Below are 13,561 nucleotides of genomic sequence, written 5' to 3' on the forward strand. Positions count from 1 at the left end.
GCAAAAGTAAGTAAAAATTTCAAAACAAAAAGTGACTAGAGAGACTTACAGAGCACACATTTAAGATTTGAACAGTAAACATTACATGTTATTATTATCTAACATATTATCAGCATTATACTTGATACTGATAGAGAAACAAAGAGATACAGAGGAATGGACTAGAGCCTATCTTTTAAAAATTAATATATGCAAATCTAGCATCCTGAAAATTCTTTAGGGTAACTGATCAACCAAATTTGAAAAAATATGGTTCAAGGTCGTAGGTCAAATAATAAATCACAATAAACCCCAAAGATATTAAAGCAAAAAACCAAACAAACAAAAACAATAAAACTAGCAAGAACTGAAAGAAGATGCAGAGGAACATTTATTCATTTAACTGGCATCAACTGAAGGAGAAAAAGTAAAGGAGAAAGCTTAACAAGAAACATGACAGACTTGATATTGTGGGAAATTTAAATTTTTTGACACTAAAACACACCCTGAAAAAAAATAAGTGGCAAATGACAAACCACAGGGGAGGACTTCTACAGTATCTTAACAGAGGCAAGAGGTTGTCAAGGCATATCATATATAAGGCGTATAGTAATATGGAACTCTACTAACTACATAAGAAAATAAATGCTAGGAGAAAACGCGCTGTACTTCACAAGCAAATTCAGAAATAAAAAATGCATGGGCCAATAAATGCATATAAAAAGGTTAACCTAGCTAGTAAGAAAGAAACGGCAAAATAAAAAATGAGATACATTCTTTTCAAACAGATGACTTCTTAAAAAAACTACCAAGTTGTTATAAGAATAAAACATACCCTTTCGTTGTTGGTGAACAAAATGACAAGAATTCGCTTTCAGTTTTTAACTAGAAGAAAATTTTTTTATTGTCTCCACCAAACCACTGTGCCCAGACCCCACCTGCTGCTGCGCCCCATCCTCTCTCCCCCTATTGGCAAGAACTTTGTAGAGAGCTATCTGGAAATCTGCACATAAAGCCTTAGAGCTCACATATCCTTTAGCTTGGCAATTCTCCTTCTAGATATTCTAAGGTAACAGAAATATGTATGAAGACAGATGTACAATGCAGTGAATTACTATTCATAAGAATGAGAAATTAGATGATCTAAATGTTTAGTAATAAGGAATTCATTATATAAATTTTAAATAACTATATGATAGACTATAATGCAGCACTTAAAAATCCTATTATAGAAAAAATAATGACAGAGAAACACTCATAATGAATATTTCAATACAAATATGTCTGTTGTTTTGTGCAATAAAATATGTAAAAGATGAAGTCTAAGTAGATATAAAGATTGGAAGGAAACACATTCCATCTTTTCCGTGGTTCTATCTGGGTGGTTTTTATTTTAATTCTCTATGCAATTATTTTGTCTTGCCTCTAAGTTGTCTACAATGAAAATGCAATATGTTTATAATTAGAACGCCATGATTAAAAGTCAAAACTTCCATGATGTTAAAATGCAGTGTTACTTCAATTAAAAATATATAAATAAAAATAAAACCAAGGAGAGGAAAGAAAAGCCTGCCGGACTAATTAGAGACCCACAGTAGGACGGACACCACGCGGGGGCAGTGTAGACACGGCTTGGGAGGAGGGCAGCTCCCCAGCGCCCTTCCGGCCAGGGGCTGCCGGCCAGGGCCTGGGCGTGGAGCCGCCCAGCGCGGGACAGCCACAAGCTCGGGGTCCGGCGGGCGAGGCGTTAGGGGGCCCCGCAGACCCGGTGCCGCGGCCGCCGCCACCCGACGCGGGCTGAGCCCAGTACCTGTGTGCGAGCCCGAGAGGGAGCTGAGGAGCCGCGAGTGCTGGCTGTGGCCGTCGTGGACCTCCACCACGTCGTTGAGGGCCGTGTGGAAGAAGGCGAACTGCCCGAACACCACTGCGGGACAGGGCGAGGCATCAGCGGGCGGCCGTGATGGGGCCTCCCGGCCTGGGTCTGGGAGCGGGCGCCGCCCAGGGAGTGCCGGCTCCTGGCCCACAGCTTCCTGAGTTGCTCCACTGGCCGGTGAGCACCCGACCAGACACCTGCACCTGAGTGGGGGCTCCCCCAGGGGAGCCCACGGCAGCCAGGGCTGGGCTGAGGTGAAGCTGAGCTAAACTTACTTTCCCAGAAGAGCAGAAGAGCAGCTGCAGCAGCTATTCAAGGACCCCAAGGGGCTTCTGGTAACATCCCCCATAGCCCTGTGAACTCAGGCCCACACATTCACCCTCATTTTTTCTTCAAAGATTCTGCTGACCAGGGCAGGCCCCATACAGCCCCCCCAATGAAATGGAATGAAGGCATGAGTAGCAGCCTGCTCCTGGAGAGGGAGCAAGATAAATCCGATAATTTCAGACAATGCTAAGTTCTAGGGGTAGTGGGAAACTGATAGGGCGAGGCAGGCCGCTCTGGGAAGGGGGCCAAGGAAAGATCTCTAATCTAGAGAAGAGGATTTTAGAGCTGAGACCTGAGTTGGGGACACGTCTTCCAGAACCAGGGGCAAGAGTCTGTCCCTCATCCTCAGAGTCATCGTGACCGGCCCAGAGCTTGGGACAGCTTGCTCCCCCTTCCCAGAACCAACTCCCCACACACAGCAGCTCAGTGCTGCTGGCTCAGCAGCTTGCCAAGGCCTGAGCTCTTCGTTATTGGAGGAATTCAAGCGCATGGCCCCCTCACCAATACCCGTCCCTCGCCCCCCCCAACCCGCCCCTGCAAGAATTCTGCTCAGGGCAGCGAATTGGAGTGGACCACCCTGAAGGGCTTTCTGTGATCCTGCAGGTCAGGAGTGCCCGCCACACCCTGGGGAGTGTGTATGCACACACATTAACTGTGCAGGCGCTGGGGCAGGAGGGGCGTGACTGGCGGGAGCTGGGGGGGGGGGCGAGGAGGGGGGCAGATGAGACTGGAGGTTATGAGGGCAGGCAACATGTCCCTCATCTCTGTAGCCCTGGACCCAGCAGAGCGTTCAACGGGCTTAGTGAAAGTGTGGTGAAAGCCATCAGCCCTTGCCCGGGCCTCCGTCCATCCTCCTTCCCCAAGGGCTGCCCCATTCCTCTCCTAGAAAGTCAGGGTACTTGGCTACCCTTTGCCCACCCATCAGCAATCATGTTTAGGAAGAGTTCTTACTCCTACAAAGTGAAGCCCCAGGGAGGAAGCAGCCATGCCTGGTACACCAGCATGTGACTCCAGGATCAGCCTAAATCCCAGGGCATTTTTTTTTTTTAAAGATTGATTTAATCATGCGTACAGAACTGGGGTATAGGCCACAGGTGTCGGGGGTGAGGGGGGAGGTGAGAGGATTCCTCAGAGACAGTGGGGAGCAGAATAGGCAGATGTACTGAAATATACTGCTGAGGGGAACAGAGGGCGGGACAGGAGAGGTGTGCTGTGCCATGTGGGTCACCTCCCTGGCCAGGGATTGAACTCGTGCTGCAGCAGCTTCAGAGAGCTTCACAGTGCTGTGCTTTAACCCATTGTGGCACCCCATCCCAGGGAGGGCCCCATCCCAGGGCTCTGTCCCAGACACCTGAGAAGGCTTCTTTCTGCCTAGGCCTCTTGGCACCTAGAGGTTTCTCTGCCTTCTTAGGGCACTGGCCTGCTTCTCACTTTTCTCCTGCTCATCCTGCCTCTAGCTGCCGGACCAGGCAACTGCTCTTAGAGGAATTCTGCAGCAGTGTGACTCCCAGTTCCCTCAGCTGTTCTTTTAGGCCTAGCTCCATGCCACTCCTTGTCCTGCTGCTTGGTGCCACTGGCCTGGGTCCTCGCGGGCCTGTGCTGGGCAGCTCGCGGCATCCTTCCTTCTGACCTGGCTCCTCACCAACCCAGTCGCTGGGCTCCAGAGGGCCTCCTGTGCCCTTCATGTGCCCAGTGTCTATGGACCAGCTGCTGGTGTCAGCACCTGGCTGTCCTGGGGGAGGCCGCTGGGCCCATTCCCATGATGGAAGTGGGTACAGTCAGGAGCGGAATTGGGGTACAGTAGGAAAGGGCTTGAGGAATTGGAAGGAATCAGAAAACAAAGAAACATACAAACCCCATACCATAGTCCTTGGGCACAGTGACAAAATACAGGCAGGTCTGTCCGCTGGTGTAGTTCTGGGGGTAATTGGGAGATAAAACCACTCCATCTGAACCCACGTACTGTCCCCCACAGGGGGCTGAAAGAGAATCAGAGAGAGGCCCGGTGACTTCACAGGCCTTTTCTCAGCATCCCTGCCTCCGTTCTGCTCCATTCTGCCTGAGCGTCTGGCCCTAGTGACAAGCATCTGTGGGGGTTTCAGGCCACGTGCCTGGCCAGGAATGGGTGTCCCCAGTTAAGCAGGGAAGTCTTAGAGCTCCCTTCCCCCGCATGGTGGCCATGCTGATGCTGTCAAGGACCCTCTTGGGCACAGGTCAGTCTTCCCCTCTAAGTTACAGCTGACACTGGTCCCTGGAGGCACAGCCTTGGGGAGCACTGGGGAGCCTCTCCTGCTTGCGCCTAGGCCAGCGATGACCTGTGGCCCCCTGGCTGATGTCTGTGCCTGGGCACAGTGTGGTAAGAGCAGAGCGCTTGAGCTTCCCCACATGAGCCTCGGAGAGCGCGTACAGCCTATACAGTGGGCCTTTCTGCGCCACGGGCCCTGTTCCCACAAAGGGTGGGCCCAGAAGTGGCCTCTCTCACGAGGCACAGGGGCCTCCTTGCTTTTCAGCTTTAGGTGGCCGCCATCCTGGAGTTCTGACCCTCTGTCCCAGGGCCCTGTTCGGCCCCGGGGCTAACCCAGACTCACCTGGAGCCACCTTTAAACGCCTCCCTGGTGTAGCTGCTGGCATGTCTGGGGGCTGCTGTTGAGGATGTGAGGGCCTGAGTGGGGCGGGACCAGGCGAGAGGACACACTGACAGGGACTGTTGCACCTGGTGACTTACTAGTCATTCTCACTCACGGCCAACCTAAGGAACCTCCTGCTATGGACCCCATCCTGAGCTCCCCAGCAGAAGGCCCTGATGCTTCTGCTGCACTCATGGCCTCCGACTCCCTCCCCACCCCCAGGCTCCACCACCTGTGCACACTGGCCGGGGATTGTTCCACGTGGGCTTCCCGTCGGGCCCCAGGATGCAGCTCAGGGTTGAGGCGCCCTCGACCTCGTAGCCCCCATGGCAGTAGTAGGTGATGGAGGAGCCCAGCTTCAGGTCGGACCCCACGCGTGTGCCGTTCTTGATGGAGCCAGGATCAAAGCACGACTCCCGTGGGTTTTCTGGAAAAGATCAGTAAGCACACGCATACACACCGAGTTCATGCGTGGTGTGGTAAGCACCCACGAGGAGACTCTGATGTCAACTAGTCACAGAACACATGGAGATTTGGGGTTGTCTGTCCCATTCTCCTTGGGTCGGGAAACATCGCTAAAGCTGGTTGGAAATCTAGTCTGGAAGTCATCTTGGAGAGTGAAATTTCCCCTCCTCCATCTGCATCCACAGAGGACGGGGTTGGACCTAAACACTTGAGGCGCTCTCTCATACCTAAGCTCATTTCTCCCCAGGGGAGGCCCCTGCTGCTCTCCTGGGAAGCGGGTGGCCCCTGGATCATATCTCAGGTGCAGACATGGGCACCTTGGCAAAGGTCAGGGCTCAGGCACTGTGTTCCCCTTTGCCCACCTTTGACTCTGCATCCTCAGCATGGCGGAGCTCCCACTTGGAGACCTCTCCCTCCTCTCCCTCTCTCTCTTTTTTTTGGTAAAGATGTATTTATTTATGCATATAAGCATTAGGATACAGGCCAGAGGTGTGGGGAGAGGGGGGTGGGGAGGGGTGTGAGAGGATTCACCAGAGACAGAGTGGGGAGCAGAATAGGCAGATTGAAATGTACTGCTGAGGGGAGCAGCGGGTGGGACAGGAGAGGTCTGCTGTACCATGTGGGTCAGCTCCCTGGCCGGGGATCGAACTCGTGCTGCAGTGGCTGTGGATAGCTTCATGGTGTTACGCTTTACCCCTTGCACCCCTCTTCTCTTTGTTTTACCTAAAACTGTACTGCTGGCTGGGCAGCTAGAGTTGGCATTGACTTTGTATATTTATGAGCTATGGGCAGTGCATGGGAGCAAGACAGATTTAGGAGAGATGTGGGGAACGCTGTCAATCTCTGTGATCAGCTGAGCTTTTGTGTACAGTTTGCCAGGCCTTGGCACTGGTGTATTGGGTACTTGTTAGTTTATTAAAACATTAGTATGTTCCTACTAGGCTGTTGTACTTCTGTGTCCTCCCAATCAGCCGCACCATGGATGTGCCCAGCAGTTTATGCTCCTTGCCTGTGCGCTGGATAAGCATGAGCCTGATGCTGCCTGAGAAGTGAGGAAGACTAGTTAGGGACCCATATCTTTGGCTGGAAATCCAGAGCAGCTAATTGGGGTCCAGGGTCAACTCCACCCACTGCTGCCTTTCCTGTCCTTGTTCTAAGACCATTGATGGTCGAGAAGATTATCATCAGGACTGCGCAGGATCAGGACAAAGTTGGGGCCATGTCCTGTATCAGTAAATGCAGCTGAGGATCAGGGTTCCCCAGGAGTCCTGGAGGCCACACCTCGGGGAGGTGAGAGATGGGGGCTCACCAAGAAGTACAGTGAAAGCCTTTGCAGAAGGACTGAGGGACTCAAAGAGCAGGTGCAGGGAGGAAGGAGCCAGAGCAGAAGGAATCAATGTTCGAGATGAATGACAAGAAGGGAGTACTGAGCAGTACTTGTCACCAGGCACCTCGTAGCTACCTGTTCACCAGGCAGCCACTGGCAGAGGGTGTCGCTCGGCTGCCAGTCAGCAGTGACGGGAGAGACGTGAGTCTATGGGGCCCATCAAGTGTTACCACCTGTACTTGGAACCTTGATGACAGCCTTGCTCCTTTTTTCCTATTATCTTTTTTTAATTGAATACGTTTGACAAAGAACACTGTGTAAATTTAAGGTGTACAATATGCTACTTTGACACATTTGTATATTGTAATGTGACTGCTATTGTTAGGGACGTTTGTCACCTTATAGCTGTAATACGGTATTATTATCTATATTCATTAGTCTGTAGTAGATCACTATCATTCATTCACTGCACGTGGCAAGTTTTTACCTTTAACCATCAGTCTTATAACCCACCCCCACCACCTGGTAACCACTAGTTGGCTCTCTGTAACCATTTTACATCCTACATCGAAGTGACATCACAGGGTACTTATCTCTCTCTGTCTGACTCATCTCGCTTAGCATAATGTGTTCATTAATCATCAGGAAAATGCAAATTCAAACCACTAAATCACCTCACACTTCTCAGAATGACTATCATTAAGAAGACAAGAGACAATGGTGATGGGAGGAGGTGGTGGAGAGAGGACCTTTACACAGTGCTGATGGGAGTGGGAACTGGGCCCACCCGGCAACATGGAAGTGGAAACATGGAAGTGCCTCAAAATACTGTAAATAGATGTATCTTAGGATCCAGCAGGTCTACCACTGTGCTTATTCCCAAAGGAAATAAAAACAATATTTGTAGGACATGGACATGTTTATTACAGTACTAGCCACAATAGCCAAGATGCTGGTCAACAGATGGAGGTGGACACATACACAGGGAATATTATTCAGCCACGGAAAGGAAGGTATGCTTCCCTTTGTGACAACATGGATGGATACTGTCCTCTGCCCACAGCTAAGGATCAAGCAGTCTGGGAGATACCCCTGAATTTAACTCCTCTGGGACCCAGACAATGGCCACTCACCTAGCAGAGGCCCGCTCAGTGGATGAACGCGGGACTTTAGGAAGGTTACTTAAGGGCCAGTGACTCAGAGCTTGCAAGCTCACTGTCTTTTCCTTCTCCCCCTTCTTCCTCTTTCCTGTAGTCTGGAACTCAGAGCTGATGGTGGGAACTCTAGCCACCATCTTAGAGGCTGGGAGTCATTTGCTAGCATGGTCAAATAGAAAGACAAAGGGTCTGGGTGGAGCTGTAACAGGGCGGCTTCCATGCTGGAATCCCCCCTTTTCCTGGGTACCATCCTGTTATAGTACCTCTTCATTAGCCCTGGATGCCAATCTCCAGATTTATAGGAACGAGAATACACTTCTGCCTCATGGCAGCACTGTGCTTTTGGATAGCTGCTGCACTAACATTGGATTCCAGCTGGGTGTGACGACCCCAGAACTTTCCGCTATGTTAGAGAGCCCTTTTCAAAGGTGCTCTCTCTTGAGTAAGTTTCCCTGAGCTTTGCCTTTTCTCTGGCAGAATTTTTTTCTCTGTTATAGTGTTGTATGATATTATCTTGGTAGGCTGAGTAAATGTGCTTCTTTCTGGTGAGTTCTGAATGCCTATAGAACATCACCTATTCTTTTCATAACCCTGGCAACTAGCACAGAACTTGGCAAGCAGGTTGGCTCTATTTGGCACATAATATAGGCTTAATAAATGTAGGCTGAATTGATTGGCTGTGCACCTAGGGCTTGGAAAATCAACAACCGCATCAATAATTCCAACTACAGACTCTATTCTAGTTATTCATATGTTAGAGCAAGGAGAGCTCATCATTTCAAGCATTATCACATTAATAATAACGACAAGGATAATGATAATGATGATAGCCCCTTACATAGGAATATCACTTTATAATTTTCAAAGCACTTTCCAATCTGTTATCTCATTTGTGTCGCACAATAGCTTCTGAAGCGGGCAGGGTCAGGAATCCTCGTATTCAGGTTATTGATGAGGAATGTGGTGATCAGAGAGACTAAATGAGTTTTCCAAGCCATTTAAGTATTGAGAGGTAGAATTGAGACTAAAATCAGGACTTCGTTGGTCAATCTAGACCTCAGCTGTGAATGATAAAACTAAGTGACAAAAAAACATGATGCTAATAATAAAATCTAAACCCTCCGAAATGGAAAATGTAGAAAAAGCTTCTTTGTATCCAATTTCCAAATACTGTAATAGCAAAAAAAACAACAACCCAAACACCCAACCAATAAAGAATTGGTCAAAGAAGCAGGATTAGAGTCATCCACTGAAATATAAACATACTTTAAAAAGAATAAAGAAAAGTCTTCAGTTACAGATATGGAAGGATGCCTAAGATCTATACTGTTGAGAAAAAAAAAACACTAAAAAACAAAAGAAAAACAGCCCACACCACCACCTATGAGTGTTTCTGGCACAATCCCGTTCATGCAGGCAGGGGCTGGGATCCCTCCCGTGGATGGCCACCTGCTGTGTAAATGCTTCTCCTGGAATGTGGCCGCACCTATTTGTTTGCATCTAGTCTATGGCTGTCTTAGCATTACAACAGCAGGGCTGAGCTGTAACAAAGACCACATTGGCCTGCTGAGCCAAAAATATTTATGTCTGTTCCCTTACAGAAAAAGCTAGCTGACCCCTGGTATAAAACTTGCCTGACTTTATATTACATAAGGTATCTAGAATGTTATAATCAGTCATTAGTAGTGGAACTTCAGGGTATGTCGTTATAGGAGATGTGTAGATTTTGGAGTCTCTTTTAAATGCCTCTGGGTGGTTTAAATGAACACATGTTACTTTAGAATGGGGCAAACATGAAGATATTTCCATTTGGAGTTTAAGAAGGAAAACCCAGGGCTGCGGTGGATGTTGGTGCAGGTGGGAGTGTGACAGGGTAGACCCAGGGAAAGAGGAGGTACCAGGTTCCCTGTCCCACCCAGAAGGAGGGTGGAGCTGAGCAGAGAAGAGAGGAACATGGAGAGGAGTCTGGGGAAGGAAGCAGGATGGAGGCCAGAAGGTGACCTGAGGGAGCCACAGGGAGCAGAGAGACATGAAGAAACTGCGCTGCATCTTGGCCCTGGTCTGCTTGAAAGCGATGTGGGTGAGAGACCTGAAGGGAGGTGACTATGGCAGCGTTTATCTTGATTTTGATTTTGCTCTTTTCCTCCCAGACTTGTCTGGCCATTTCTGACCCTTTTCCATGGGTCCCAGGCAGAAGGTGCTTTAGAGTCGTGGCGGGCTTTCCGGCCTTGCTCTGGGCTACTCCCTTTTGGGTGGACTTTTACCCACGAAGGGATGGGTCACTTTGGGGTTTTGATTTAGAAACTATATTCTTTGTCTTTCCTGTATTGCACACAAATTGTATTAAAGTTCCTTTCCATTAAAAGTTTTTGTCTTGATGTGGCGGATGGCAGGCAGGTTTGGGTGCCCCTCTCACCCTGAACTATAACAGAAGAAGGTGTGGACATCTCGTTGTAACTCCTGGAGGAGCTCTGCTGTTTGCTTGTCTATTTATTTATGGCCTGTCTCCTTGCTCCTCTTTGTTGCTGTAGGGCAGGGCTGTGACTGGCTCAGGGCCGCCCGGGCATGGCGTGGAGGCAGTGCGCCCTTGTAGAATGACGGGTGGTCTATGCATGCGCCTGGATGTCCTAGTTGTGCCCACCCAGGAGATGGCTACTGTATCTGCTGGACGATGAGAATACAGGTCTTCCCTCACCCCATTCTTGTGATTTCTCTGGCTTGCAGAGTCAATAAATCTCTCTATGACTCAATTTTAGTAACGGTAGCTAAAAAACAGGATCCTACTTATCTCTTTGGTTTCCTTTTGGGAAAGGGTAAAGCTCCCCAGGAGGCTGGATTCAAGTGAGAAATGACTTAGAACATGATGGACTAGAAATCCACAAATGACATGATTGTACTCAGAATCGTCTCCCAGTGGCCTTCCCAGAGATGATTAGAGACCCTTTCCAACAACTCAACAGACACCTAGAAGCCCACCCCTCTTTGTCTTATGTTAGGTGGGCCCCCAACCTCTGGAGCAGTAGTTCTTTGTTTTGTTCCTCATGTTACTTTCAGTCTCTATATTAGTGTCCAGCACATAGCATGTGCTCAATAAATGTTTGTTGAGTGGAGTAATGAACAAAATGCTTGATCTGCCCTTGACCTTTATGAAGAAGCCTTAATCCCATTACTGCTCAGTCAATGTTTGATTCAGGCCTCATCAACCAATGGCCCTTTGAGATTTAGAACTGGGATATAAACTGAAGATGATTAAGGAATGAGGTAGTCATGCTTGCCCTCAGAGAATACAGAAAAAATGGATCTGCAGGGATAGGGAAATGCAGAAAACACTTAGAAAGAAGCAGGGAGGAGACTGAGTGGTCCTGCAGATGGGGGGGGGGTAACCCCATCCTCTGAGGCCCCCATCCTGACTCAATCCCTCGTTTTGCTCCTGCTGGTTTTCTCAAAATGATAATGGCAGCAGAGATGGTGGTGGGTAGAGCCTGGGGGGTCCAGGCTGAGTCCCAGTCCCACTTCCTGTTACGATTCCATAAGTTGTGAGCATGTGTCTGCTATCAGCATCTGGAGAAGAGCGTGGGGACAGCTGGCACATGGGACGTCAGGTGCCTGGAGAGGAGAGGCTGGCTACCATTCACTTCCAAGCCAGCCACAGGTGAACAGAAGACTACAAGCAGACCTTCTCTAATCTGTGCACTGAGTATCTTTTACAACTGTACTGACAGGCAGCAGACAACCCATAGTTCTGAGGATATTAACACATGGATGCCTGCGAAGTGCCTGGGACAGTGCCGGCACTGTTAGCTCTTCGTATGATTGGGATTATTTGTGAGTTCATGGGAGACGCTCCTGAGAGTTGCCAGAAATAATTAAGGGGCACTTACAAAGGTTGCCGAGGTCCCGCTTTATGCAAGTGGGGGACACAAGCCAGAATTTTTTAATTTTAACTGGCAATGTGACCCATTTGTACACACAGGCTGGTGAGGCCTGGGTGAACTTGGGCTATGGTAACAACAGGATTGATCCTCTCTAGGGTATCTGTAGGGTGTTGAGTCCATACTGGGCAGTTCACGTATAATATCTGTGTATAAAAGATATTTTAATTTTAACCTTCTGCAACATAATTAAAATTACTACCATTTTATAGGTGGAGAAATGGGTTCCAAGAGAGAATAATTTGCCAACCTCATAAATCAAGCAGGAAATAGAACTAGGATTTGGATAATGGTGTCTGGGTTAATTAGGGAAGGAGAAAAGATCAAAAAGAATAACAGAGAAGTGCTGTGCTGGAGAGCCTGGAGCCAGTCTGGAACTCCTGGAGCCTGGAATTCCGACCATTAGAAGATTACAGAATGCTTGACATGTGCTGGGCACCATCCCATGGGCTCTGGACTCACTGATCTTTACGTTTCTGGAGATGGACTAGTGTATCACCATTTTAGAGAAGAAGAGATGGAGGTACTAAGGGATTAAGTAAACTTTCCCAGGATCATACAACTGCTAAGTAGTAAACAGAAGTCCAGTGCCCAGTTTATCTGACAGTTCCAACTCTTAACCAGCAGTTTTTTTTTTTAAAGATTTAATTTTGTTTATGCATACAGAACTGGGGTACAGGCTAGAGGTGCAGAGGCAGTGAGAGGATTCACCAGAGATAGAGTGGGGAGCAGAACAGGCAGATTGACGAAATACACTGCTGAGGGGAGCAGCGGGCGGGTCTGGAGAGGTCTGCTGCGCCATGTGGGTCAGCTCCCTGCCTGGGGATCGAACTCGTGCTGAAGCTGCAACTAGCTTTGCAGTGCTGCGCTGTAACCCACTGCGCCACCAGGGAGGCCCTGACCAGCAGTCCTTAACCTACTAGTTTGGGCAAGTAGATCTTTATTGGAGCAGTTATACCCATTCCTTGGGGTCTTAGCATTGGCTGTCTTAGTGCTGCAGCCTCACTATACCGTGACTTTGTGATCCTGAGGTTCAAAGCCTAAAATACTTTCTTTTTGTTTCTTTAAGACAAAGTTTGCTGACCCCCTGCTCTGGACCCTATGCACTTCAGCTTGCTTTAACTAAGTCAAAATTCTAATGCGAGTAAAAGGATGAGATGACCAGTGGGATAAGAAGATGTGGTCTGGAGTATCAGCAAGTGTCCAGTCTGTGACAAGGAGGTGCTACCACTGTGCCCTGAAATGGGTGGGCTGCCCCACCTGGGCATTGAATTTACGCCGGGTTGTGGAGGTTTTGGGGTTGACAGGAAGATGGTGCCTCATATCAAAATCCTCAGCAAATGGCAGGGGAACACAGTCGCTGACAGGTATGGGCTAAGGTTAGGGGACCGAAGCAGAGTGGGGAATGGTCATCCCAGAGAAGGGATTGAGAGGGGTGATGATCTGGAAGTAGAAACGTGGTGCAAAAGGAATGCTGATTCCCCCACGCTCAGGGCACCTGAGGGCCAGAGGGGAGATGGGGACTCTGCAGGCATTAGCCCCCAACTGGCCAGAGCTGCTGGGGTCCAGCCCCGTGCCCTCCTCACCGCCTCCTGACTGCCCACCGCCAGTCTGGCTGGCCGTGCCCTGAGTGATCTCTGCGCCAGGCCCCTTACCTGTGTAGTCAATGACGAAGCCAGCATTGCTCACGGAGGCGTCACTGCGGAAGGCGAGGAAGAGGCTGTTGCTGCTGCTCTCAATGCGGCCGGGGAGCTGGGAGCCATAGAAACTGCCTATGAGAGGGCTGAGAGAGTCCCGTCCGTCGTAGATATGGAGGAAGTCATAGCCAGGCTCCAAGTTAAAGCTGGGGAACAAAAACATCCCACCCCCACCCC

General features: G+C 49.1%; 1 protein-coding gene across 1 annotated transcript in view; it reads right to left on the reverse strand.

The window, feature by feature from the left end:
- Window positions 1-13,561, reverse strand: part of CSMD2 (CUB and Sushi multiple domains 2) — a 460,842-nt gene that overhangs the window by 84,076 nt on the left and 363,205 nt on the right. The window contains exons 28-31 of the mRNA XM_012722353.1: window positions 13,343-13,530; window positions 5,039-5,233; window positions 4,042-4,158; window positions 1,790-1,903 (exon numbers count right to left, since the gene is read on the reverse strand). Of these exons, the coding sequence (XP_012577807.1) occupies window positions 1,790-1,903; window positions 4,042-4,158; window positions 5,039-5,233; window positions 13,343-13,530 (614 nt within the window). The remainder of the gene's footprint in view (window positions 1-1,789; window positions 1,904-4,041; window positions 4,159-5,038; window positions 5,234-13,342; window positions 13,531-13,561) is intronic.

This window comes from Condylura cristata, unplaced genomic scaffold (genome assembly GCF_000260355.1).
Source record: "Condylura cristata isolate star-nosed mole 26May11 unplaced genomic scaffold, ConCri1.0 scaffold00008, whole genome shotgun sequence".
NCBI classification, from domain to species: Eukaryota; Metazoa; Chordata; class Mammalia; order Eulipotyphla; family Talpidae; genus Condylura; species Condylura cristata.